The 27,594-nt window shown below is 38.7% G+C and overlaps 1 protein-coding gene and 1 non-coding gene across 2 annotated transcripts; both read right to left on the bottom strand.

Annotated features, from left to right (window-relative positions):
- Nucleotides 1–4,925: 4,925 nt before the first annotated feature.
- Nucleotides 4,926–6,853, bottom strand: LOC104211130 (uncharacterized). The gene is made up of 3 exons (XM_070145672.1): nucleotides 6,576–6,853; nucleotides 5,626–5,942; nucleotides 4,926–5,524 (listed from the first exon to the last, which is right to left on the bottom strand). The coding sequence occupies exons 1-3, from the start codon at nucleotides 6,851–6,853 to the stop codon at nucleotides 4,926–4,928; spliced, it is 1,194 nt and encodes a 397-aa protein (XP_070001773.1).
- A 2,043-nt stretch (nucleotides 6,854–8,896) lies between these two features.
- Nucleotides 8,897–9,003, bottom strand: LOC138882000 (small nucleolar RNA R71). The gene has a single exon (XR_011403455.1). It is a non-coding gene; the product is annotated as a small nucleolar RNA R71 (small nucleolar RNA).
- Nucleotides 9,004–27,594: the final 18,591 nt, after the last annotated feature.

Raw genomic sequence — 27,594 nt, forward strand, 5'->3', positions numbered from 1 at the left:
CTACTTCGTTTCCCCTATTTCAGCTTCTTTACGCTTCGTTATCCAGGTTTTATGTGATCGGGTTGATTAGTTCGAGTTCGGAGAGGATTTGGTAAGAAATGAGACACTTAGTCTCCTTTAAGAAGGCTTAAGTTGGAAAAGTCAACCGGATGTTGACTTATGTGTTAGAAGGCTCGGAAGTGGAGTTCTGATGGTTCGATTAGCTTCGGGAGGTGATTTGTGACTTAGGAGCGCGATCGGAATGGGTTTTGGAGTTGTAGAGAAGATTTATGCTTGAATTGGCGAAATTGATATTTTGGCAAATTCCAGTTGATAGGCGAGATTTTGATATAGGGGTCGAAATGGAATTTCGAGAGTTGCAGTAGCTTCGTTGTGTCATTTGGGATGTGTGTGTAAACTTTCAGGTCATTCGGACGAGATTTGATAGATCTTTTGATCGAAAGCATAATTTAAGAGTTCTTGGAGTTCATAGGCTTGAATCCTATGTTAAATTGGTGACTTGATGTTGTTGTAAGCATTCCGAAGTATTGAACAAGTTTGAATGATGTCATGGGATGTGTTGGTACAATTAGTTTGAAGTTTCGGGGGTCCTAGGTAGGTTCCGGGATGTTTTAGGCCGAAAATCATAGCTGTAGCAGGTCCAGGAGGGTTGCAGGCCCCGGAACTCATCCACGCGGTCCGCACAAAAATGAGTGCGCCCGCAGTGAGTGCTGTGCAGACTGCACAAAAGCGGGCGCGGACGCGGTAGGTGTTGCACGGACCGCACAAAAGTGGGCGCGGCTGCGGTGAAGAACCTTCCCGCCGGTCCAAATTCGGAAATTCATATCTTTTTATCTACAAGGAATTGTGAGGTGATTCCAAAACGAAAGTTGTAGCCCTTCTTGTCTAGTTTCCATAAAGGTAAAAATACTGCAATTTGGACATCTGTAGAAAACGTTATGGCCAAAATACTAGAGCCTGTCACTGCAAAGGAAGGCATGTGCGGCTGCGATCATTTTTGCGCGGACCGCACTGGCTTGTGCTGACCGCGGTCGATTTGGTGCGGCCCGCAGTAGCTGTAATCTGAGGGGTACCTATAAATACAAGGTTTTGGGTTTTATTTAATATTTTGACCTAGAGAGCTCGGATTTTGGATAGATTCGACGCGCGTGGAGGCCAATTCGAGGAGCAAAGACGTCGCGAGCTAAAGAATTAGCCAGCTCGAGGTGAGTAATAGTTGTAAATGATGTCTTGAGGGTTTGAAACCCCGGATTGCACATCGTAGTGCTATATTGAGGCAAGATACGCGCTGGATGATGAGTGTGGGGTCTTTCACTACTGGGGATTGTGACTTGGTCCATCCCGATTGATGATTTTACCGAATATTTGACTGAAATTCATTTGTTATCATCATGATTTGGGCTAATTGCCATATTTGGACTTTGTGCCAACTATTTGAACCCTTCAGGGATTATTATCACTGTTTCCTCACTGCTTGACTTATTATTTGAACTCGGTCCTGTTGATATTTACTGTTTTACAAACTCAGCCACTTTTACTCAGATTTGAAACTTATATGATATTTCTACATCATGTATTGGGCTGAGAACTACTGTTTTACTAATGCCCAAGGGGCTTGTGATGATTTTTGGACCGAGTGAGGTCGAGGGCCATATGTGAGGATATGCTGAGTGATATGAGGCCGAGGGCCTGAGATACTTTATATGCCACGGGGTGGCTTGAGTGATGTGAGGCTGAGTGCCGACTGATGTGAGGCCGAGTGTCGAGTGATGATGCCACAAGGCGGCTTGATATAGCGCTTGGGCCGTAAGGGGCCCCTCCGGAGTCTGCACACCCACAGTGAGCGCTGGTACCCATTGTTCTGAGTGATTGATGTTATGCCCGAAGGGCTCATATGAGTGATTGTGAGGTAGCCCGAGGGGCTGATACTATTTTGAGAGTGAGCCCGAGGGGTTGATACTGTTCTGAGTGATTGATACTGAGCCCGAGGGGCTGATACTATACTGAGAGTGAGCCCGAGGGGCTGATACTATGATGAGCGATTGATACTGTGCCCGAGGGGCAGATTTCTACTTTTTATTTACCTGTTAAATTATCGGTTTTACTTGTTTTAAAAGGAATATCATTTGATTTCTTCACTCATTTACTGCTTTAAGTGATTTTTATTGCTTGATATGGAATTGCTTTGTGCCTTTACGTATTTTCATACTTTCAGCCATTATTTATAATTATTACTCACTGAGTCGGAGTACTCGCATTACTCCTTGCACCGTGTGTGCAGATTCAGGCATAGTATAGTCCGCACCTGAGCGCTGATTCCATCCAGGCTAGGCAGTGATTTGGAGTTACAAGGTAGCTGTTGACGTCCGCAGCCCTTGTCTCTCTTATCCTCTATCATTTATGTTTTCTTCAGACTGTTGTATTGGATTCTGTACTTTGTAGACCTATAGCAGATTCTGTAGTAGCTCATGACTTGTGACACCCCAGTTTGGGCTATGTCGGGATGGTTCTTGCGGTTGTTATCGTTAAATTCCGTAATTTATGAGTATTATATTATATGTTATTACTGTTTATGATGATTAACTATTTAAAAGAGGTGTTCTGTTTTGCTCTGGCTGGCCTTGTATTTATGAGAGGCGCCATCACGACCGGGTTCGGTGGTTGGGTCGTGACACACACGTTTTTGTGCAGACCGCACTAGCGGGTTCAAAGACCTGCAACTTCTGGTTTTAAGTCTAGAACATCCCGAACCTACACGAAACTCACTTGAGCTCTCGCAACTCCAAATCAAGTGTGCATACTAACTCAAAAACATCATATGGACCTACTCGTGTAATCAAATCATCAAAATAACATCACGAACATCAAATTAAGTTTCGAGATCAATGAAATTTTCTCAAAACTTCTTTAAACATAAATTTTGCGATTTATGTCTGAATCACTTCACCTGACATCCGTTTTTCACCAAATTCCACAGAAATGTCGTAAATCATATATAAGACCTGTACCGGGCGCCGAAACCAAAATACGGGACCGATACCATCATGTTCTAATCAAATTTAATTTTAAATTTCTTTAAACAATTCCAGAAAAAAATTTTCTTTAAAAATTCATTTCTTAGGATTGGGACCTCGGAATTCGATCCGGGCATACGCCCAAGTCCCATATTTTCCCATGGACCCTTCGGGACCGTCAAATCATGGGTCCGGGTCCGTTTACCCAAAACATTGACCGAAGTCAAATTAGCTCATTTTATAATCAAAACTTATCGTATTTCACAGATTATCATATTTAAGTTTTCTGGCTCACGCACGGACTGCACACACAAATCGAGGTGATTCTAAATGAGGTTTTCAAGGCCTTAGAACACGAAAATTTCGTTTTAAAATAAGTGATGACCTTTTGGGTCGTCACAAATCTTGATTTTTTACCTTAAGTTTGACCAATTTATTAATTGAAATAAAGTTGTAAGGATTGAAGATTATAATTTATGGTATATTTTTAAGTTTAATATGTTAAATTTAATAATTTTTGCTGATGCAACTCCTGTTGGAGTTCTTATTTTGCTCATTTCCTTAAAATTATGCTAGAAAAACTACTTATTAATCCATATAGGCCAGTATATTATTATGGAGATGTGTAAAACAGTGGAAAATTTTCTCTTGAAATCAAGAAATAACTGAATAATTACTAAACTTTTGTGGTTAGATTTGTGAATATAATCCAGCATAATGGAGAGAAGTGTAAAATAGTGCAAAATTGGTATCTAGAATAAGTTAGTGGAATTAAATAATTTAAAATTTTGTTTCCTGTATATTTTGCTGGATGTATATATTGCGAAACCATAATGTCCCTACAAAAGACGTGCACAATCTAGATTTTTTACCCTAAGTTCGACCAATTTATTAATTGAAATAAAGTTGTAAAGATTGAAGATTATAATTTCAATGGTGTGTTTTTAAGTATAATATGTTAAATTTAATAATTTTCGCTGATGTAACTCTTGTTGGAGTTCTTATTTTGCTTATTTCCTGTAAATTATGATGGAAAAACTACTTATTAATCCATAGAGACCAGTATATTATTATGGAGATGTGTAAAACAGTGGAAAATTTCCTCTTGAAATTAAAGAAAAAACCTGAATAATTACTAAACTTTTACGGTTAGATATGTGAACACAATCCAGCATAATGGAGAGAAGTGTAAAATAGTGCAAAATTGGTATCTAGAACAACTTACTGGAATTTAATAATTTAAAACTTTGTTTCCTGTATGTTTTGCTGGAGGTATATATTGCAAAACTATAATTTCCAGAATTTTATACTGGATGTTCAGAATCCAGATTATTAACCTAAGTTTGCTGATACAATTATTGTTGGAGTTCTTATTTTAGTTGCTTTCTGTAAATTATGCTGAAAAATCTAGTTATTAAGCTATAGAGGCCAGTATATTATAATGGAGATGGGTAAGACAATGAAAAATTTGTATATACTATAATTTGCTTGAATTAAATAATTTAAAAGTTTGTTTCTTGCATATTACTCTGGAGGTATATCGCTTGAAAGTATAATCTCTCGTATTTTCTACTGAATGTGCACAATGCAGATTTTTTTTAGCACCAAATCAAGAAACAAAAAAAATAGACTAATAATTTGAAAAACAAGAATACCGAACAAATTATTCGGGATTACAATCAATTTTTCATATGAGCCAATGCAACTTTATTGTATATAATCAATCATTTTTTTCCTGTATTTTCTTGCATAAGGATGAACTACAGCAGAATTTGTGCAATTTGTTCTATTATGCCCATATTTTTTGCAACGACCACATCTTGGTTCCTTCTTGAATTCTGTACCGGAAACATGTCGATTCTTCTGTCTTCTTCCTAGCATTACTTTTGCATCTGGAGGCTTAGTGATTTTTTATTTAACATTGTCTGGTATAACCCATATTGTTGAATCACCTATAGAATTTACTTGTCCTCCATATGTTTTCAACCAAAAGTCCCTTGAATAATAGGTTGAGCAAAAGGCCGATGTCTTTTGATATATACTGCCAATTGCAGCAATTGCATGTTCACAGGGTATCTCATCTAGCTGAAATTTAGAACAATCACATGTTCTTTTGTCTAGATCAACAATAAATTCCATACCCCCTTCTTTTACATTGAATTTGAGTCGATCAATGGGCAATACTCTAAATTTAAAAGTTGGTTTAATTTTTTCTTCCAATGTTGCTTCTGCCCAATTTGATATCTCACGGAATATTCCTTCTGCAGTTGTCCTTCTTTCATAGAACCAGCTTTGCAATTTTTCTTGTATGAAATCCATCATTGTTAAAAGTGGCAATTCTCTTGCACGTCTCAAAACATTATTCATTGACTCAACAATATTTGTTTTTAACATATCATATAGTTGTCTTGGATAATGTGAACGAGCCCATCTTCCTGGTGGTTCCTCCATCAAATAATTGAATGTTTTCTTATCAACAACAGCTATTTGGGACATGAAGTCATCAAATTCTGATTGAAGGTATACTCTTCAGCACTTTGAAAGAGGTTTATTACAGTGTTTCTCACTCTTCTTTGCTTTAGATTCTTTTCTAAATGATATATGCAAATACCATGGTAGCACTCAGGGAAAACTTTTGCAATTCCATTTGCAATGGCCTTGTGTCGATCTGACAAAAACTTTAAATCTTTACGAATCCCAATTGCTTTTCTTAATTCTCTGAAATACCATTCATATGATTCGTTATTCTCTGAATCCGCTACGCCAAATGCTATAGGGAATATCTGGTTATTTGCATCTTTTGTGACAACCACTAACAGAACACATCTATATTTATTTTTTAGAAATATTTCATCAATAGCAATAAGTGGTCTACAATACTTCCACCCAGAAATTGACGCCCCATACATAAAAAATATGTAAACAAACCTGTTAGATTGAAAAGTAAATAACATTCAGTTATACCATATGACAAGCTGAATAGTAATAACATAGTGGACAATAACCTTAAAGACGACAGACTTCCATTAAAATATACTGAAATCAAAGAAAACTCAAGTATTATATACTACATTAACGATCATAATAAAAAAAGAAGACAAATAATCACTCAAAAAAAGTAATGACAAATAAAATAAAGTTCTAGGTTAAACAAAAATCATCCAGTATAATATACTGGAGAGAGAAAGCTGACACACGGTAAAATATACTGGAATCAAACAAAACTCAACTATGCTATAATATTCATCCAGTATAACATACTGGAGGACCTACATTTACACAAGATTTTAGCATAATATACTGGACAAAATTTATTACTAAATTCAATAAACAAAAAACATTAGCAAAAACCATACTCAAAAGACAGATTTCCCGTAAAAAAATATTGCACCATATTTATATATAAATGAAACAATATTATAATCAAAAATAAGAAATTTACCTGTTTTCTGCATCTCTCTGAATATTAGTATATGATCCTGGATTTTTTTGTTCGATCATATATAAATATGATGGCAGTTGCTCATAATTTTTTCCAGTTGTTCCTCTTAATAAAGATACCCTTTTTGAATAGCATGCCATGCTTTTACATAACCAACATCTTTTCCATGTGCTCTTTTCATTTCTAAAATGACAAACTTAGGCTTTACTTCAGTAGTTATGTCCCTTAATTTGTCAATCATATAATCTCTAATCACATTTGAAGTTGATTGTCTTTGATGTGCCTTTCTAATATCAACCGAGCACTCATGTGTTCCCTGAAATTTAACTATTTTAAAAAGTTTTGATTCCTTAATTCTTGAACCTCGAACAGTCCAACCATACTTTTCATAGTACATAGCAAAGAGTATCTCGTGTTACTTGACCTCTCAACATAGAACTCAAAGTGCTCCTTTATAACTGTGATAATAGGCTAGATTTATGTAATTTGGCGATTGTTTATGCCCCAGCTTGATTATGTTTCACTGCTAGGATATAGTTAAATGATGTTAAATTGACTGTAAATGTGAATTTCCCACGTTGCATGAGTGTGTAGCATGTATGAGGACTTAAGACTATGATTGGAACTAAATTGAAGCAAGAAAAGCCCCTAGGAGCTGAGTACATGGGAAGACGAGAGAAAGAAGTGATGAAATGAAGACCTGGACTAGCGGCCACTAGCGCGATCCCGCTATCCCAGATGGTCGAGGCAGAATGATAGGGCATATGCGCGGTCACTAGCGCATCCATTAGCACGACCGCGCTAGCTAGTTCTGGAAAAGTAAATTTTAGGGGTAAAATTGGAAGTTCGGGGGAAATACACCTAAGCTATAGAAGGTATAGCTCTTCCAAGGGAGGATTATCAAGGTTTTCATAGCTTAGTTCAAGGCAAGGAGAGGCAAGGAGGACAATTCAACATCGAGTTCTTCCTTTCTTCCTTTTGTTTTTACGATTTGTGATGAATTTGAATGTTGTTATGATGAACCCTAGTATGAGTAGCTAAATATTTATTCTAAGGCTTTGATGGAACCTATTGAAGAATGAACTTCTTGTTATGTTAATATAGTTTGCCTAGTTTAATATCTATTTGTTCAACTATATTCTTGTTGTAGCTAATTGATAGGATCCTCAATTATCTGTGCCTATTTAATGTGCATAACTCGGGAGAGAGTGCATATTTAGGTAACTGTTGAACAACATCACTCCCAAAATATATGAGGGATCAATAACTGAGGGTTTAAAGGCGGGATTAGGGATAACGAAGCCTTGGGTGCAGTCTAAAATGAGCTGTAACAAACAAAGCCAGCTAGTTCATCTTGGGAGAGTGCGTTTAGTAAATTATTGTGATTACTTGGGAGTGATTTACGGTAATAAGAGTACTCATGATTGATAGAGATAATTAGGTGAATTTATGTGAACCATAACCGAAAGGGATTCCATCAACAGGGAAAATCATAACCTTAGAACCTTCTCTTACTTGTTTACAACTTAATCATAGTTAGTTTTCAGTTGCTTATTTACATTCATTCTTAGTTAGTAGAAACATCTTCAATTGTACTTCAGAACATTTGTGAAGTTGATTTCGTAGAATTTAGTAAGCCTAACGAGAGTAATTGATAGGTTAATTTCTTGTGGGTTCGACTCTGGGCTAAATACTCAGATTATATTTGCAACGTCCGCGTGTCCTTTTTATAAGGCATAGTTGGGCGTGATCAAATTTTGGCGTCGTTGCCGGGGAATTAACGGTGTTATCAATTACAATTGAAAGAAATATAAAAACTCTTAGCGTAGTCAGTCTTCTCTACACCCAATCTATACATTGAAATTTTAACGTTTGTTGACTTGGTTTGTACAGGTGCATGCGTAGAAACTCATCGAGAACTGGTGAAGTATTTGAAGCATTATCAGATCCCGAGAGAATTTTCAAGGCCTTGAATCGGGCCAACCGGAAAAACAAACATCAACAAACAACTGAATAATTCGAACCAGACATGGGGGATCACGAAGTAGACCCAGCTATACCAATAGCACCAGAGGCTGCTCTCTATGACTGGGCACAACCCACAGCTGAAAATCTGGCCACAGCAATTGTAGTCCCACAGATACATGCTAAATCGTTTCAAATCACGAATAACATGCTGCACTTGTTGCAAAACAAGAGACTATTTTTGGGGTCACAAGTCGAAGATCCCCAATAGCACTTGAAGAATTTTCTGTCAATCTGCAAAATCTAAAGGCAGCCCAACATAACTCCGGAAGCAATCAAGCTGTTATTGTTTCCATTCTCAGTGACAGGAGCTGCCCAGACCTGGCTAAACTCACTCCCCATTAATTCCATAACAACTTGGGAGGAGTTAGTCAAGCAATTCCATAACAAGTTCTACCCACCCAACAAGTCTGCTCAACAAATTGATGAAATTTTGAGTTTTAAACAGAGACCAATGGAGACACTGCATGAAACATGGGAACATTTCAAAGGGATGTTGGTTATATGTCTGCATCATGGTATCCCAGATCTGATGTTGGGGCAGCGGTTTTACATGGGATTGTCAGATAGCATGAAGAACATTGTTGATGCTTCAGCTGGTGGAGCATTTTTGAGCAAAACATGGAGAGAAGGCCAGATTCTGCTTGACAAGATGGCACAGAATTCGGGATGGACAACCAGGAATGCACCGATCACTCCAGTGGTTCAATCAGTGCCCTTAGATCCATCCAACTCTATGGCTGAAAATATAGCCACCTTATTGACACAGATGAGTATACTCACCAAAAAGGTGTAAGAGTCAGGGCAGAAGCAGTAGGTACACATCGTAGATACTACCAATGAGGCTTGTTCACATCTTGCATTATTCAGCCAATTGGTAACTAGTGGAATGCAGAACATGATTATCATCAATACCTTGAAGACATGAACTATGTGTCTAATTATGGAGGCCAGATACAGGGTGGTCAGAATTGGGGCCAGCAAAATCAGCCATACAGGCTAGCCCAGCCACAGTTCAATAATGGGAACATGGAAGGTATGAGACCTCCTAACAATATGATGCCTTACCCAAGGCCACAGAGATATAACAATCAGAATCAGTAGTAGGGGTATCACCCTCCTCAGCAGCAGCATAGCGGACGACAGAAAGATGGGTTTGCTAGACTTGAGGCAATGATGCAGTAGGTTATTGGGTCTAATGCAATAATTAGTGAGAGAGTAGATGCACATGATTCAGCTATCAAGAATATTGAAGTGCAAATGGGCCAAATTTCGATGTCTCTGAAAAATCGTCCTCATGGGACATTACCTGTAGACACCCAGATAAATCCAAAAGATCAAGGCCCGAAGCAGCTGATGACAGTGAGTCTACGTAATGGTAGAGATTTGGATGTAGAGCAAGAGAGGGCTCAAGAAACCAGATAGGCTGAGACACTCATACCAGTGCCCATTGAGCTAGATGAGTCAACAAAACTGACAGAAGTGACAGTCCAGCCTGCCCAGGAAGAAAATAACATTCAGATTGAGAATGAGAAAGAAGCTGAGACGACCCAGGAAGCAGTAGTTGAGGTGGCAGCTGATAAAGAGAAATCCAAAATCATTAGGAAGAAGATAACTCCTTCTACATTCCCTCAGAGGCTAGCTAAGTACCAAAAATAGGAGCAATATAAGAAGTTCTTGGAGATGCTGAAACAAATCCAGGTAAATATTCCCTTGATATTATTTGAAAGAGATGCCTGGGTATGCAAAAATGATGAAGGATTTAATGTCCCAAAAATTCAATTTCCAAGACTTGGCCACGGTGACTCTTACTCAGACCTGCAGTGCAGTGGTCACTAGACCAATTGCGGAGAAACTATCTGACCTAGGGAGCTTTACAATTCCCTGCACTATTGGTAATTTTGCTTTCTCTAAGGCACTTTGTGATATAGGGGCCATCATAAATCTTATTCCCTAGCGATTTATAAGAGGCTGAGGATTGGAAGAGCTAGGCCCATATCTATGTTGTTGCAACTAGCTGACAGAACTGTAAAAAGACCCTCTGGTATCTTGGATGACGTGTTGATTCAGGTGGGGAAATTTGTGTTCCCTGCAGATTTTGTGATCTTAGACTGCAAGGCAAATGAAGAAATTCCCATAATTTTGGGAAGGCCGTTCTTGGCCACTGGGAGAGCTCTCATTGATTGTGAGACTGGGGAGCTCAAGATGAGATTGAACGACGAAGAGATAACATTCAATGTGCAGAAATCTATGAGGCGACCCAGTGAATTTGCCAATTGCTCTCTTATTGATGCCATGGATGTAATCATAGAAACTGATGATGAGATGCTGACTATTGAGGATCCTCTTGCTGCATGTTTGATGAATTTAGATGAGGTAAATGGAGAACAACTGGCAGAATGGGTGTTGGCATTAGAGGGTAGAGGGTTCTGGGATAGAACTCTTGAATTTGAGCACTTGCACTTAGAAAATAGAGAAACTCCTCCAGCCAAGCCATCCATCGAAGAACCACCAAAGATGGAATTAAAGTCACTGCCCGCCCATCTCAGGTATGAATTCCTTGGACCTGACTCTACATTACCTATTATTATCTCATCTAGTTTGTTAGATGTGCAGGCACAACAACTCTTGTGGTTAGTCAAGGAGTGTAAGATTGTCATCGGGTGGACCATGGTAGACATAAAAGGGATCAGCCCCGCCTACTGTATGCATAAACTTCTGCTGGAAGAGGGCCACAAACATTCCAGGGAACATAAAAGAAGGCTAAACCCCAACATGAAGGAAGTGGTAAAGAAAGAAGTGATAAAATGATTAGGTGCGGGAATCATTTTCCCAATCTCTAACAACAGCTGGGTTAGCCCGGTTCAATGTGTGCCTAAAAAGGGTGGCATGACGGTAGTCAAAAATGATGAATTGATCTTTACGAGAACCGTCACGGGCTGGAGAATTTGCATGGATTACAGGAAGTTAAATCTAGCCACCTGGAAAGACCACTTCCCACTTTCCTTCATTGATCAGATGCTGGACAGATTGGCAGGGTGGTCACACTTCTGTTTTCTGGATGGGTACTCAGGGTACAATTAGATCTCCATTGCACTAGAGGATAGAGAGAAGACCTCCTTCACTTGCCCGTATGGCATTTATGCCTTTCGGAGAATGCCCTTTGGCCTATGCAATGCACCCGCCACATTCCAAAGGTGCATGATGGCCATATTCACTGACATGGTGGAGGACATAATGGAGATATTCATAGATGATTTCTCAGTGGTGGGAAATTCATTCGAGGAGTGCCTAATAAATCTAACGTGTGTGCTGAAACGGTGTATTGAGACCAACTTGGTTCTTAATTTGGAGAAGTGTCATTTCATGGTATAATAGGGCATAGTCTTGGGGCACCGGGTGTCAAGCAAAGTAATTGAGGTGGATCGTGATAAAGTGGATATGATAGCAAAGTTTCCCCCTCCAACTTCAGTCAAAGCAATCAGAAGCTTCCTCGGGCATGCCGATTTCTACCGGAGATTCATAAGAGACTTCTCAAAAATTGCTAACCCGCTCTGTAAGTTGTTAGAAAAAGATCACCCCTTCTTGCTTTCTGATGATTGCAGGGTAGCATTCGAGGAGCTGAAAAAGAGGCTAGTCACAACACCCATCATTGTTTCCCCCGACTGGGAGCAACCTTTCAAACTCATGTGTGAAGCTAGTGACTACGTAGTGGGGGTAGTGCTGGGACAACGGCAAGACAAGCTAATGCATCCAATCTACTATGCCTGTAGAATGCTGAGTGGAGCCCAGTTGAACTACACTGTAAATAAGAAGGAGATGTTGGCTGTGGTGTTTGCTTTCGACAAATTCAGATCGTACCTGATTGGCTCTAAGGTAATTGTATACACTGATCATGCAGCTCTCACGTACTTGATTGAGAAGAAGGAGTCTAAGTCGCTCCTAATTCTTTGGGTGTTGCTACTGCAAGAATTTGACCTTGAAATTCGTGACCGTAAAGGCACAGAAAACCAAGTCACTGACTATCTATCACGACTTGAGGGAGCTGAAAACTCAGTTGAGGTTGAGGACATTCTGGAAACCTTTCCAGACAAGCAGCTTCTCGCTACTAGTCTTGAGGAAGTGCCATGGTATGTAGACTTTGCAAATTACCTGGCCAGCGGTATAGTTCCCTATGATCTTTCCTCTGTACAAAAGAAAAAGTTTTATTGTGACTGTCGCATGTATTATTAGGATGAACCTTACCTATTTCGAATATGTGTTGACAATATGATCCGGAGGTCTGTCCCTGAGATAGAACAATCTTCTGTTTTGCAGGCATGTCATGCATCAGCGTATGGGGGGCATTTTGGAGGAGTCAGGACAGCTGCGAAAGTGCTAGAGGCCGGTTTATTTTGGCCTACAGTGTTTAAAGATGTGCACCAATGGGTGAGGGGTTACGATGAATGTCAGCGAGGGAACATTTCTCGTCGCCATGAGATGTTCATGAACCCGATTCAAGAGGTAGAAGTGTTTGATGTCTGGGGGATTGACTTCATGGGACCCTTTGTCAGCTCCTTTGGCAATAAGTACATACTTGTTGTTGTGGATTACGTGTCCAAATGGGTAGAAACTGCAGCGTTGCCCACTAATGATGCAAGAGTGGTGGTGGGATTTTTGAAGAACATTTTCACCCGTTTTGGGACACCGAGAGCTTTTATCAGTGACGGAGGTACCCACTTCTGTAATCGAGCCTTTGAGAAGCTGCTGGCGAAGTATGTGTGTGTCACAAGGTGGCAACACCGTATCATCCGCAGACAAGTGGACAGGTGGAAGTGTCTAATAGAGAGATAAAGAGTGTATTGGCCAAGACAGTGAACGCCACAAGAACTGATTGGGCAAAAAAGCTAGATGATGCACTCTGGGCTTATAGAACTACTTTTAAAACACCAATTGGTATGTCACCATATAAGTTGGTGTTCGGGAAGGCCCGCCACTTGCTAGTGGAACTTGAACATAATGCTTGGTGGGCACTGAAACAGCTGAACCTAGACATTGAGGTTGCGGGCACAACTAGAATCACTGAATTGCATGAGCTTGACGAGTTCCGACATCTTGCTTTTGAGAGCACAAGGTTGTACAAGAAAAGAATGAAGAGGTTACACGACCAGAACATTGTTGAGCAACATTTCAAACCCGGGGACATGGTATTGCTCTATAACTCAAGATTACGGCTTTTCCCTGGTAAGCTTAAATCATGATGGTCTGGTCCATTTCGAGTGGTCGAAGTATTGCCTTCAGGGGCTATAGAGATTGCCTCAGAGAAAGACTCTCACACATTTAGAGTCAATGGGCAGAGATTAAAGGTGTACATAGGCATGAAAGTACCAAAGGAAGTGTCAGAAACCCATTTGACGGAACCTCAGAGGTCGAGCGAGCCTTAAATGCGCTTGTTCGCGTCATGCCACGATGTTAAATCAGGCGCTGCATGGGAGGCAACCCATTGAATTGTTGTAATCGTCGTGCCACGACATTAACTAAGGCACTTGTTGGGAGGCAACCCAAGGATAGTAGTAGTTGTTAATTGTGAGTTTTTAGGAAGTGCTAACCAATGCAGGTGACAATGGGCGGGTGATTAGGCCATCGGAAGTGGTAAGAACAGGTGGAAAACATGAAAAACACTTTTCCCAGGAGCACGCCCATGCTACAGGTCGCGCTATGGGCCGCGCATATGGGCAAGCATTCTGCCTAGGCTCAAAAATACTAGCGCGCCCGTGCTATTGAACGCGCTACTAGCGCGATTGCGCTAGAGGCCGCGCTAGTGGCCGCGCAAATCGATGAGTGTTCTGCCTGGACTAGCGCGGCCGTGCTACGACCGCGCTAGTCCTACCCACATATATGCATTTTTGTGTTTTTTTATTTATTTTTTATTCTCATGTTAATTTTTTATGTAGTATAAATTACCCCCCCCCCCCTTACTTCCAAAACCAACGCCCTAAAAAAACAAAAACCCTCCCCAATCCTTCTTCTTCAACATCCCCCTTCTCCTTCAACTCTCATCTTCTTCAAAATTCCCACCCCTACTTTCCCCAAGTCTCAAGCACACAACCCTCTCATCTTCTTCACTTCTCCTAACAATCTCCCACTACAGGTATGCCTTCTAGGTGCCATTTTGTTCTTTTGTTTTTTTTCTTTTTCTCTGATTTTCGTTTTTATTTTTTATTTTTTTATTTTTATTTTATTTTCATTTTTGTTGCTCTTGCCTTTGTTTAGTCAAAATTTGTAGTAGATGTGTAGTAACTGTAGATAGAATGGTTGGTGGAGTTAGAGCGTGAATTAATTGTGCATGTGGGTACATTGTGGTGGTTTTGGGGTGGTCAAATGCTTGGAATGGGTTGTGAGCACCTAATGCCCACAAGATGTTTGTGGAAAGACCTCTGTGAACATAATTATGTAGTTGTGACCACTTATGCGTGTGAAGTCTAAGTAATCGCATTGTGTCACAATTTTGTATTGGGCTGTGCTAATGTGATCCCGTTTTTCAGGTACTATGGCTCCATCTCGGAAACACCGCGCCATAGGTGCCTCTTCTAGCAGCCAAGCTGGCTCGTCCAGGACACGCGGGGCAGCCCCTGCACGCCCATTTGATAGTAACAAATTTGTCTCTACCAAGGCTCAAGACCGCTTTGCGAATAAGGCCTCTAAAAAGCTAATTCGAGAGATGGGAATTGACATAGGATTGGTTCAGCTACACTGCCCTCACATGTACACTGAGCCGGTGAGGCAGGGGTTGCAAACTTTCATTGACGAGACAGGCAAGGGCAATGTAATGGTTCTTAGAGAGTTTTATACCAATGTGAAGGAGCATGACAATGGCGTAGTCACGGTGCGCCGAAAGGCGGTGAATGCCTCTGTTGAGGCTATACGGATGACCTACCAGCTGCCCCCTCCTGTGGACCCTTATGATGACTATTATGAGGGGTATGGTCGAGGACACACATAGTGGGTGAGATTCTTTGAAATGATCTGTTTACCTGGGAAGGAGGTGATCTGGATGAAGTATGGTGAGAAATTTCACTCCTCGGCACTAACCTTTGAAGGGAAGTTTTGGTTGTATATTATCAATAATCATCTGATCCCGTCCCTCAACACTACGGAAGTGAATGGCCCCCGAGCGGCCTTGATTTGGTGCTTCATCAATGGTCACAACTTCGACGTGGCCAAAGTAATTCAGGAGCAGATGTTCATCTGCTGTCCAGTCAAAAGGTATGGATTCTTTTTGTCTTCTTTGGTCACTAACCTTTACAGGCAATCTCGGGTGCCGAAAAATCTGGCGGTGGATGGGCTGGTGCCAAAAGACCGCAAGTTTCGGGCTGACAAGGTAACCACGGGTAAGGAGCCGGCGGCAGTAGGTGGGGAGGATAGTAGTGGCTCTGATGACTAGGAGGACGAGGAGGCTGGGCAGGAGGACGTGGGGACCGAACCACAGGTCCATGAGCAAAGTGCAGCAGCTGCAGTACCATCTGATACTGCAACACCTTCACAGCCACGCCGTAGTACCCGCATGACCGCTTTGGAGCAGGATATGGCTGGGTTGCGTACCTCAGTCACTGATTTGGGTGCCCGCGTTGTCGCAGTGGCTAACCAGCAAGTGAAGTCGGAAAAGAAATTCTTAGGCTGGCTGAGAGCTTTGGGTCATGCTTGCCATGTGAACCCCGACACCGACTCCGATCAGGAGTGATATTTCAGGGAAGTTCCTTTACCTCACTATTCTTTAACTTTTTATGCCATGAGGACATGTCTACATTTTAAGTGTGGGGTGGAGGATACGTCGATGTATATATGTATATGTAGCAAGTTGACTGGTTGATGTTTCTTTGTTTCTCTTTGATTGTTTTTGGTGTTTTCAGTAATAGTTTCATTAGGTAATTTTAAAGTAGGTAAGTGACTTATCCCGACGACAGGTCTCTTTTAGCGGGGTTCTTGAGGGACTAAGTCGATAAAAAAAAGAAAATATGGAGACCTTCCTAACGACGGATCCTTTAGACAATTTTCTTGAGGGAAGTAAGTCTAGAGAAAAGACCAAAAAGATTTTTTTTTTTGTTTTAGGTAGTGTAGTAACTCCATCTTGATTTTTCTTTAGGACGCGGTTCTTTTCCAAGGGTTTAGCTTGAACCGGGTATAGGTAGTTTTTGGTTATTTTGTTTTAGTTAGGATTAATGGGCTACGAGCTGAAATCGAAAGAGAAACTCTTAGCGTTGATACACCTGAACACAATAGACACTAGAGTGTAACGCTTAATATCAGTGGTTGACTCTTGCTAAAGTGCCTTAAAAATTATATGTTTGTCACTGACTTGAATACTCAGAAGAGAGTGTCTTGATAAGCCAATCTGAAATGAGTCATATGCCATGTGTGTGTGAGTTTTACCGTGTTCCATGATTCACATTTGATGCCTAGAACTTGCCCTGTGTGTTTGCAAAGCGAAATAGTAGTTTCATTCAGTCTTAGAAGTGATATAGGCATTTCTTCATTAAGCCAGACATATAAAGTAAACCCACTTAACTGTAATACATCTTAATTAACCCCGTTGAGCCTATAAGCCTGTTTTTTTGGCAACCACATTGCGAACCTTACCCAATTGTTTGGATAGCCTTCTGTTTGAACCTGTTACCTCCCATAAGCACTTGAATGGTATTGACATTATGCAAAAGCAAAAGTGTGGGGTGGTGGTTTGATTTTTGAGTGGAACCGTTGAAATAGAGAAAATGTGCAGTGTTTGGAAAAGTAAAAGAATAAGCACCACGAGAAAAAAAAAGGAGTAAATGTAGTAATCGATAAGTGGTGGTTTGTTATAATTGCACCCAATGGATGGAGTTGTTGTAAATTAAAAAGTGGTAGAGTGTTTGGTTGACATAAGTATGGTTTTGAAGGTTAATGTAATTGTATTAAAAGTGCTTAGGGAGGTTAGTCACTATATCCAAATATATCTTACCAGTTCCTTAGCCTACATTACAACCAAGTGAAGTCCTATTGAGTGGGCTCGATTAGTAGAGTAGTACACTACGGGCAAGCCTATGGTGCATCTTTGTGGCATGTGAATGTTCTTTTTGAGAGTGAGTGAATTCTGTCTATCCAAGTTCCGAATTGTTCTAAATATCATTATACGTGGAACTACTCTCTTGTGTGATGTGAGGGCATGTGGTTCATGAAGGAAACGCAAGTCTTGACTTTTGTGTAGAGTAGTTTGAGAAAGTATGAATATTACGGCACGTGAGAGTCGATTTTTGGGGTGAAGATTGTTCACTACTAGGCATAATTTATGTGATTTGTTCTTGGTGTGATGCATTAGAGAATAATGCTTAGTGAAGGAACCTCTATAGAGTGTGGTGGATTGCTTGAGGACTAGCAATGATTTAAGTATGGGGTGTTGATAATAGGTTAGATTTATGTAATTTGGCGATTGTTTATGCCCCAGCTTGATTATGTTTCACTTCTAGAATATAGTTAAATGATGTTAAATTGGCTCTAAATGTGAATTTCACACGTTGCAGGAGTGCGTAGCATGTATGAGGACTTAAGACTATGATTGGAACTAAATTGAAGCAAGAAAAGCCCCTAGGAGTTGAGTACGTGGGAAGACGAGAGAAAGAAGTGATGAAATGAAGACCTGGACTAGCACGGCCACTAGCGTGACCGCGCTAGCCCAGATGTCGAGGCAGAATGATAGGTCACTAGCGCGGTCACTAGCGCGACCGCACTAGCCCAATTCCAGACAAGTAAATTTTAGGGGTAAAATTGGAAGTTCGGGGGCAAATCCACCTAACCAATAGAAGGTCTAGCTCACCCAAGGGAGGATTATCAAGGTTTTCATAGCTTAGTTCAAGGCAAGGAGGATAATTCACCATCGAGTTCTTCCTTCTTCCTTTTGTTTTTACGATTTGTGATGAATTTGAATGTTGTTATGATGAACACTAGTATGAGTATCTAAATATTTATTCTAAGGTTTTGATGGAACCTATTGAAGGATGGACTTCTTGTTATGTTAATATAGTTTGCCTGGTTTAATCTCTATTTGTTCAACTACATTCTTGTTGTAGTTAATTGATAGGATCCTCAATTATTTGTGCCTATTTAATGTGCATAACTCAGGAGATAGTGCATATTTAGGTAATTGTTGAACAACATCACTCTCAAAGTATATGAGGGATCAATAACTGAGGGTTTAAAGGCGGGATTAGGGATAACGAAGCCTTGGGTGCAGTCTAAAGTGAGCTGTAACAAACAAAGCCAGCTAGGCATCTCGGGAGAGTGTGTTTAGTAAATTATTGTGATTACTCGGGAGAGATTTACGGTAATAAGAGTGCTCATGATTGATAGAGATAATTAGGCGAATCTATGTAAACCATAACCGAAAGGGATTCCATCAATAGGGGAAATCATAACCTTAGAACCTTCTCTTACTTGTTTACAACTTAATCATAGTTAGTTTTTAGTTACTTATTTACATTCATTCTTAGTTAGTAGAAACATCTTCAATTGTTATTCAGAACATTTGGGAAGTTAATTCCGTAAAATTTAGTAAGTCTAACGAGAGTAATTGATTGGTTAATTCCTTGTGGGTTCGACTCTGGGCTAAATACTCAGATTATATTTGCAACGTCCGTGTGTCCTTTTTATAAGGCATAGTTGGGCGTGATCAAGCTGCTAAGCAAAAACATCTAATCAAAGCATTTTTGTCTTGAAAAACAGATCCGAGTTTTACATCATCCAATGATGCATTTTTCTTTAGTATTATTGATGGGGATTCTTTTGCCTTTCCTTTTGCTTTCCGTTTTCTTCCTCAATAGTGTCTAGTGATTCAATTTTTTGATCTTCCACATGAATTACAATTTCATTTTCCATTGTAATGTTATAAATTGGCATCTCTTGCTCTTCTGCTATTTGAGATATCAGCATCACTTGTTCTTCCTGAACATATGTAGTTCTGTGCAATAATTGTTGATTGTCAATTTCCATTATTGGATTACCTTCTGGTTGTTCATTTTGTATTTCTGATATCAACAACAAATTTGGAACCTTTATAGTATGGATCGTTTTTTAAAAGCATCATACACAAGGTGAGATCTTCATCTTTTGTCACTTGTATTCCCTTAGCAGTACCTAGGTTGATGTTAAGCCATACTTTTGCTTCAAACTTGTTGTTGTCGAACTCTATAACTTGAAAAGTTTTACTCATGCATTCTTCAAATGAAGTCTTATCATTTATAAGAAGAAGCTTTGTGTTATTATCTAAGTACTTGTAATCTGCTGTCCATTTGCCATCGAATGCGATAAGGAAGAAATTTGTATGCAGCATGTATTTAATGAACCCAAATAATTAGATATTTAGAAGTAATACTGTTAAAAATATAACTCCAGTATAATAAGCTGGAATTATTTGAGATATCCATATTAATAAAGCAAATTCCAGCTTATTATGCTGGGGTTACTGCAGTCACACATACTTCCAGTAGAATATACTGGAAATGTCTAAGTTTTACATATTAAATTAACAAACATCAAGTATTCTATACTGGTGTTTTGTTCTATACCATTTTATTTACAAATATTTATAGTAGTTTGGATGAAAGATACTTCTAGTGTAATACATTGTAGCTTTTTGAGTTTTGCAGATTAATACAAAAAGCTCCGGCGTATTATACTTGGTTTTGTTCATTTTTGGAATCAAGCACTGTAAAACAATTTTATGAGATTTTTCCAGTATAATAAGCTGGAAGTATCTCAGCTTTAGATATTAATTTAGAAAGGTCCAGCAAATTATACTGACATTATGTTTTGCGGGATTTGAACAATGTAGATTTTATTAGTTACGATCTAAATTACAGAAAAGAAGGTATATAATACAAATAAGCACAGATTAACGCATTGAGAAAATTAGACATTAATACATATTAAAGCATTAAAAACAAACCAAAAAATTCGAAGAATCAAAAATATTTACTGATACTTTGAATTTTCTGGTTTGAATTACAAAGAGAAGAATCATAGATTATCACAAATCAATTTGTGGTTGTAGAAGAAATTCAAACTAGGTAAATTCAAATAATCAGACAAATAATTGAGAGAACTTACTTGGATTTGCAGATTGACACCGCAAGATTGTGCTAAAGAAGAATATGAGGTCAAGTCGCGTAAATTTAAAAAATAGAGTAGGAGTATTTTAGTCAACAAATTGTTACTGTGCTAACTTCGCGGCTAAATATCGTTGACCTTTGATTTTGTGGCTAAATTTGATTGACCAGGCGTAAGACTGGTCATGTATAAATTTTTCGCTTCTATTGCTCCAATTCTAATAAGGTAAGTAACTAAATATTTCTTTCATTAATTAAACTACATAAAGGCTTAAATATGTGACATGACCTTGCATGATTTTAGTTCGTACTTAATGCGTAGTAGTCTTAATCGAAAATCCTTTTCAAGTTAATTAATTAAGTTAAAAAAGTAAAGCATAATAACACAATATCCTATTTTATTGGGTGTGAGAACAAAGTTTCAAATGGAAAATAGAAAGGAAAAAATAAGTTACTTATAAGAAATTGAATACTCTTAATATGTGAGGTCTTTTAAAAAAACCGTGCGGGTTTACTCCAAAGCAATCAATATCACACCATATTAAGAATACTTTTAGGCCGTTTTAGACCAACAACTCATATCAGAGACCATGGTTTGGCGGGATCAGTATGGAGATCTTCGGAGTGATGGCGCAGGACCAGCTTAATGCCTTTGCCCGTCTATAGACTGGTTTACTACTTTTACCTGTAACTTCAAAGACGCATACACGGCCTCTCCGCTAGCCTTCGGTAACCATAAAAACTTGGATCATGTGGGTTGCACATAGTCAATCTCCAAGTTAGCCCATTAATGGTGATGAGTCATGTGAAACTTATTTCAAAGGAGAGATTATTGGGTGTATGTGAACAAAGTCTCACATAGAAAGTAGAAAAGAAAAATAAAATACTTATAATAGGAAAAAATAAAAATAGTCTGATTTACAACTGGTAACTAAAAAATAGCCACAATTTCAAAATCAATTGAAATTTAGCCACTTTTTCATATAAAGATAAAATCTAAACAAAAAGAATCTTAAAAATTAGGAAAAATTCCAGCATAGTCTGCTGGAATATGAATTTTTTATATATGAGATTTCAGCTTAATGTGTTAGAGTTCCAACATAATATGCTGGAAGTTTATATGCAGGAGCTCCATAACCCAGCATATTATGCTGAAACTTTCCATGTTTGAGCTAAAATAGCAGTTATTTTTCAATAACTTTACAAATGCTGGCTATTTTTCGATTACTTGTCCGAAAAGTGGCTAGCCCATGCTATTTTCATCTTATAAGGAATTGAATACTCTTAATGGTGTGGGGCCTTTTGGGAAATAACGTACGGTCTTGGTCCAAAACGGACACTCTCACACCATATCTTTGTATCGTTTTAACCCAACATATCCAAACGGAAGTATCTTGTGCAGGTTATAAATAGTGAACTGATTAGGTGATCCTGATATTCCGTTCATCTTCAGAGAGCAAAACGAAGTTCTGGGCAACGCAATGCATTTAGCGCAAAGATATTAAAGGAGTTTCTTCTACTCTTACGGCGTTTTTAGAATGTCCTCAACTCTTAAAACTCACAGCAATATCCTTGAGGTAAGTTTACCACTATTATAACACCTTAAACGCCAACAACTCCATAGCTATGCTCATCTAATTAGTGATATGTAATGTATACATTAAAGATAAAATTTACTCAAAAGGCGGAGCCAAATTTGAAACTTATGGGCTCAGTATTCTAATTCTTTTAAGCTATTGAGTTTTAAATTAATAATTTGTGCATAATTCAATAATTTTTTAAGACAAATATATGATTTGGATAAAAGTTACTGAATTCAGCCGAACCTATATTTGAAGGGTTAGCTCTGCCCCTGAGTTTACTGACTAGTGACTACTAATTACTTCTGTCCTTTTACCTCTTCTAATCTTGATTGTTATTGCATGCAGTTGTAACGTTGAATCCTAAGTTTTAAACATGAAAGTAGCAGTGGTTGGGGCAGGGATAAGTGGACTGGTTTCTGCATATGAATTGACAAAAGCTGGTGTTAAGGTTGTGGTTTATGAAAAGGAGGATTATCCCGGCGGCCACTGTCAACGGCGTTGATCTTGACCATGGTTTTACAGTCTTCAATCGGGTAAGTACTTTTTTAAAACGTTTGACCAAGTAGTTTTTAAATTGATTAGGCAAATGATAGGTTCATACATATTATTATTTATTGTAATTTTTAGTGAATTTATATATATTTATGCTCCACGTCAAATGTTCAACTGAAAGTGGTACCAATATATTGGATCCGCTTCTACTTGCGTAGGTATTAAGAGACTTTAAGGTGACCCAAATATTTAACTAATTTAATTAGCTGTATAATGTTCCAAATAAGTGTCAAGTAAGATAATATCAGGAAAAACTATATTTGTGATACAATAAAATTAAAAAAAACATTGCTAAAGGTAAATGGTTTCAATTACTTTCTCTGTTTCAATTTAGATAACATATTTTTTTTACTCTGTTCTAAAAAGAATGATACATTTTTACAATTGAAAATAATTCAACTTTAAACTCTTTATTTTACTCTTATGAAAAAAATTTATAACCAGACAAATATCATAGTCCCACAAAACTTTTACCCCTTAAACTTTTAAGAAAATATATTTCAATTTTTTTTTTCTTAAACTCCGTATCAAATCAGACTAGCTCATATAAATTAAAACGTAGGAAGTAAACTACAAAATCCCCCTCTTTCACCCTTAAAAATCTTTCCTTTAGTGAACGAAGAGACTCGTGAAATGAGCGAGTCAAATCCAGAATGAGCTCAGTCTACTCACAAATTAAAAAAGGCTAAATATAACCACTTAAATTTAGTATGATCTGTCAGTTTTTCACACAAATTTAACTAGCGGCCATATAAACAACTCATCTCGTGCAAGTGTCTTTTGAGCACATTCCTACGTGGTACACAGCCCGTTGCTTATTACTCCTTTTCTTTCCATTTGGGGATTTATTTTTATTAGTTCGTTTAAAAATAAATAATATATTTTTATATTTAAAAATAATTTTACTTTAAATTTTTTATTTTATATATTTTATCTCTAATAAGAAGCTCTTATAATAACACAGATTAAAAACCATACAAAAGCTTTTACTAAAGGTGTCAAATAGGCGTGTTAGGTTGATTTTGGGGGATCAAAATGGGGGAGTCAATAAATGGGCGGGTCATTAGGCTGAGATGGACTGTATCAAGATGAGCTAAAACTGGGTCATAGCCTAACCCGCCCAACTCTTACCAAGTTTTAATTAATGTGTGTTGTTTTCTTATGATTATTTAATTATCAAATAAGACTTTTTTTCTTTTGTTATAGTCATATAGGAGTAACAAATCAAACATTAAAAGAATTATTTTTAAGATATTTTAGCAAAATTACTCATGGATCAATTTGGGCTAAATATTAGCCAACTTTAGATGGGTTGAGATGAACTGGGTCAACAAAGACCGAGTTCAACAAATGAGCGGGTTATTAGCGTGAAAATAGCACGGACTAGCCAGTTTTCAGACTGGTAATTGAAAAATAGCCAGCATTTGCAAAGACATTAAAAAATAGCCATTATTTTGCTGCAACACGGAAAGTTCCAGCATAATATACTGATTGATGCAGCTATGTATGAACTTCCAACATATTATACTGAAACTCCAGCACACAGAAAGTTATAGTATAATATTGTTACACCTTGTGTATTCGGCGTTATCATGCTGCAAATGGGATAATTCGGTAGGAAGATAATTTCTATGAGATATTTAAATGATGCGATAGTTATACGTTAAGATTGGAAGTCATTTGAGTTGTGATTAAAAATTCGACAAAGATCGCGCGCAAGTTACGGGTTTAAATTTTACTGGAATTTGGATAAAATGTTGATGACCTTTTCTCTCAATATACTGGGAGTTATGGTGTGTTCTACCTGCCGAATCGAAGGTCTATGAGTCTAGTTTTCAACGCAACAAACCGTTCGTTAATACGACTTCGGAGTAGAGAGATATTAACATTTTCGTACAGGGGTGCACACTGTTACGGGAACAGTGTGCCTAGTCGGGTTTAGTCAAAATTTCTTTATTTAAGTCAATTTTTAAAACAGAACCCCTGCGTTTTATCCTCTCCAAAACAGAACCAAAAACCTAGGGATTTCCTCTCAAACTTCTCCCATCCATCTAGCCAAGCATAACAACAATTTAGTCATCCTCAAGATGGAGAACACCATGGTAGCTTCGGAATCGTGAATTCTTCGGTGTTTCACTTTTCATAGCAAGACTCCGTCTTGTAATTTCGAATTTTGAGTAATTCTGGTCACATAAGGTATGATTTAACTTCCTCTTTGATCTTTGTAAACTTCTACCGTAAGAATTCTTAAGAAATAGTTGAAACCTCTATAGAAATATTCTTGATTTTTTTTAGAAACCTCTCTTAATATGGCTTGATTGTTGGGGCTGTTCTATATGATTTTATTGTGTTGTTTGGATCTGTAAAGACATGGATGAAATTCTGTTGATGAGGAGATGTAGTAAAGTAAAATTTGGTGGTGTGTTGGGGGGAAATTAATCTACAAAAGAGTCTACAAATTCATGGCCACAAGTTGTTCGCGTAAATGTCTAAATGAAGAATTATTTAAGCTATGAGCTTGAATTTGATTTTGAATGGTTTGTATTATGTAGGAAATCATTCCTAAGGCTTTTGAGGTCTTGGAAACAGTATATAACTCCATCGACAAGGTATGTAGGGCTTTCGCTATACTTTTCGGCATGACTAGAATTCGAATAAACGTTTATCGAATTGTCTCGTCGGATTCGAGTTATTTCACCTTCAACTTATAAAGATGCTTAGACCTGATCTTTTCTCATAGATTGCTTACTCTAGAGGATATCTATGAATTCTCGGATTTCCTTGTTCCTTGCTTAAAAAGAACTAGAGCCTTTTACTCGTTCTCCTTTCGACGTTCATATAAATCATGAATAAGTAACATTTACTTCAAAGGTACTCATAATACACAACTCTCATGTTCTTAGTACTTGTTGGCTCGTAGTTGAAAATTAAATATTTTTAGCCACAACCATGATAGTCGGGGAAGAATGATGATAGGCCACTTCGACTCTTCTTAGAATACGTCTTTTAAGGTTGGTTTCGCATTGCACCTATATAATTTATGATCTAGTATATGTATGTATTTACTTTCATTACCGAGCCGCATTATAGACGGCCGGGTATGACACATATTGTGTAACCACTGATCAGTTGGGATTACCGAGCTTCACGTGGCCGGGTACGATTCTACCGAGCCTTTATTATGGCCGGGTATGTTATGGATATTATAGCCCCACAGAGGGATTTATTATTATATAATGTGATATATTATAAGTAGCGATAGTGAACGACGGTGTCACGAGCATACATTTATATCCATGTTGAATTTTAGTTTCCTACCGAGGCTAGTTTCAGAATTTAAATTATCTCTATGTCTCTTCTCTTGTTAATTACATTTTTCATGTTACACTTGTCGCCCTACATATTCAGTACATATTTCGTACTGACGCATTTTTATGCGCTGTGTTCATGCCCACAGGTTCGAATAGACAGAGTGGTGTGCCTCCTCAGTAGGACCCCCAGGATCAGCGTTGGGTTTCGCAGTCCACTTCTTCGGAGTTGCTGACTTTGAGTCCATAAGTACTATTACAGATGTATATGTGTGGTTTTAGGCATGTCGGGGGCTTTGTCCCGCCCTGTTGAGATTGTCTTACACTCTTAGAGGCTTGCAGACTAGCGGTCATTGTATATATATATTTTTCGTATCGCCCTATCGGCCTTCTGGATAGCTGTTATACTGTTGTTACAGCCTTGTTGGCCTAGTTTATATATATATATATATATATATATATATATATATATATATATATATATATATATATATATGTCGTGTTGGGCTCTTCTACCTACAGGTTATTATATTTCGGATCATATCTCATGGTTGGTTCGCTCGGGCCTTCGGGCATCGGGTGCCAGCCACACCTCACAAGGTTGGGGTGTGACAAACTTGGTATCAGAGCAGGTCAGTCCTAGGGAGTCTACAAGCCGTGTCTAGTAGAGTCTTGTTTATGGTGTGTTGTGCACCACACTTATAAACATGAGGCTATTGGGCATTTAGGATTATTACTTTCTTCTTGATCTAGATCGTGCAATAGAGCCTAATCATAAGTGTTCATTCCTAATTCTCTTTTTTGTTTACCTTCTCAGTGATGCCTAACACTAGGAGACGACAAGTGGCTATGAAATTTATTCAGAGGTTGGACGAGGAGGCGGGAGAGGGCACAAGTCAGGTGCCACCTGCTAATGTAGATCAACATGAGCCACAGAATGAGGCTGATTCTCAGGCTTCCGGGGCAGTACCCCCACCACCCTCGGAAGGGCGTAGAGGAGCTAACATACCTCCAGTCCCTCTCCCAGTTGTTCCTGATCAGGACCTAGACATGCGGAGTGCTGTACAATTGCTGACTCGAATAGTGGCCTCCCAGGCCCAACACCAGACCTTCGGTATTGCTGATAGGTCCGTGAGTGCGAGAGTTCGAGACTTTATCAACTTGGATCCTCCAGTATTTACAGGGGTTGATCCTAATGCTGACCCACAGGATTTTCTGGATCTTATGCAACGGACCTTACAAATTATACATGCCACGGATGTTGAGTCAGTGGAGTTTACTTCTTATAGACTACGTGATGTTGCTGTGACATGGTATGAGACTTGGAAGCAAACTCGGGGGCCTAATGTGCCACCAGTGACATGGAAGGAGTTCTCTGAGGCATTTTTACAGCAATATTTGCCAATCGAGCTTCGAAGAGCCCGACGAGATAGGTTCTTACACTTAGAACAGGGTAATATGAGCGTTCGGGAATATAGCATGCAGTTCAACTCTTTGGCTAGGTATGCTCCTACGATTGGTGCTGATATGAGTGATCGGGTACACCAGTTTGTTAGT

The sequence above is a fragment of the Nicotiana sylvestris genome, chromosome 1 (genome assembly GCF_000393655.2).
Source record: "Nicotiana sylvestris chromosome 1, ASM39365v2, whole genome shotgun sequence".
Taxonomy (NCBI): Eukaryota; Viridiplantae; Streptophyta; class Magnoliopsida; order Solanales; family Solanaceae; genus Nicotiana; species Nicotiana sylvestris.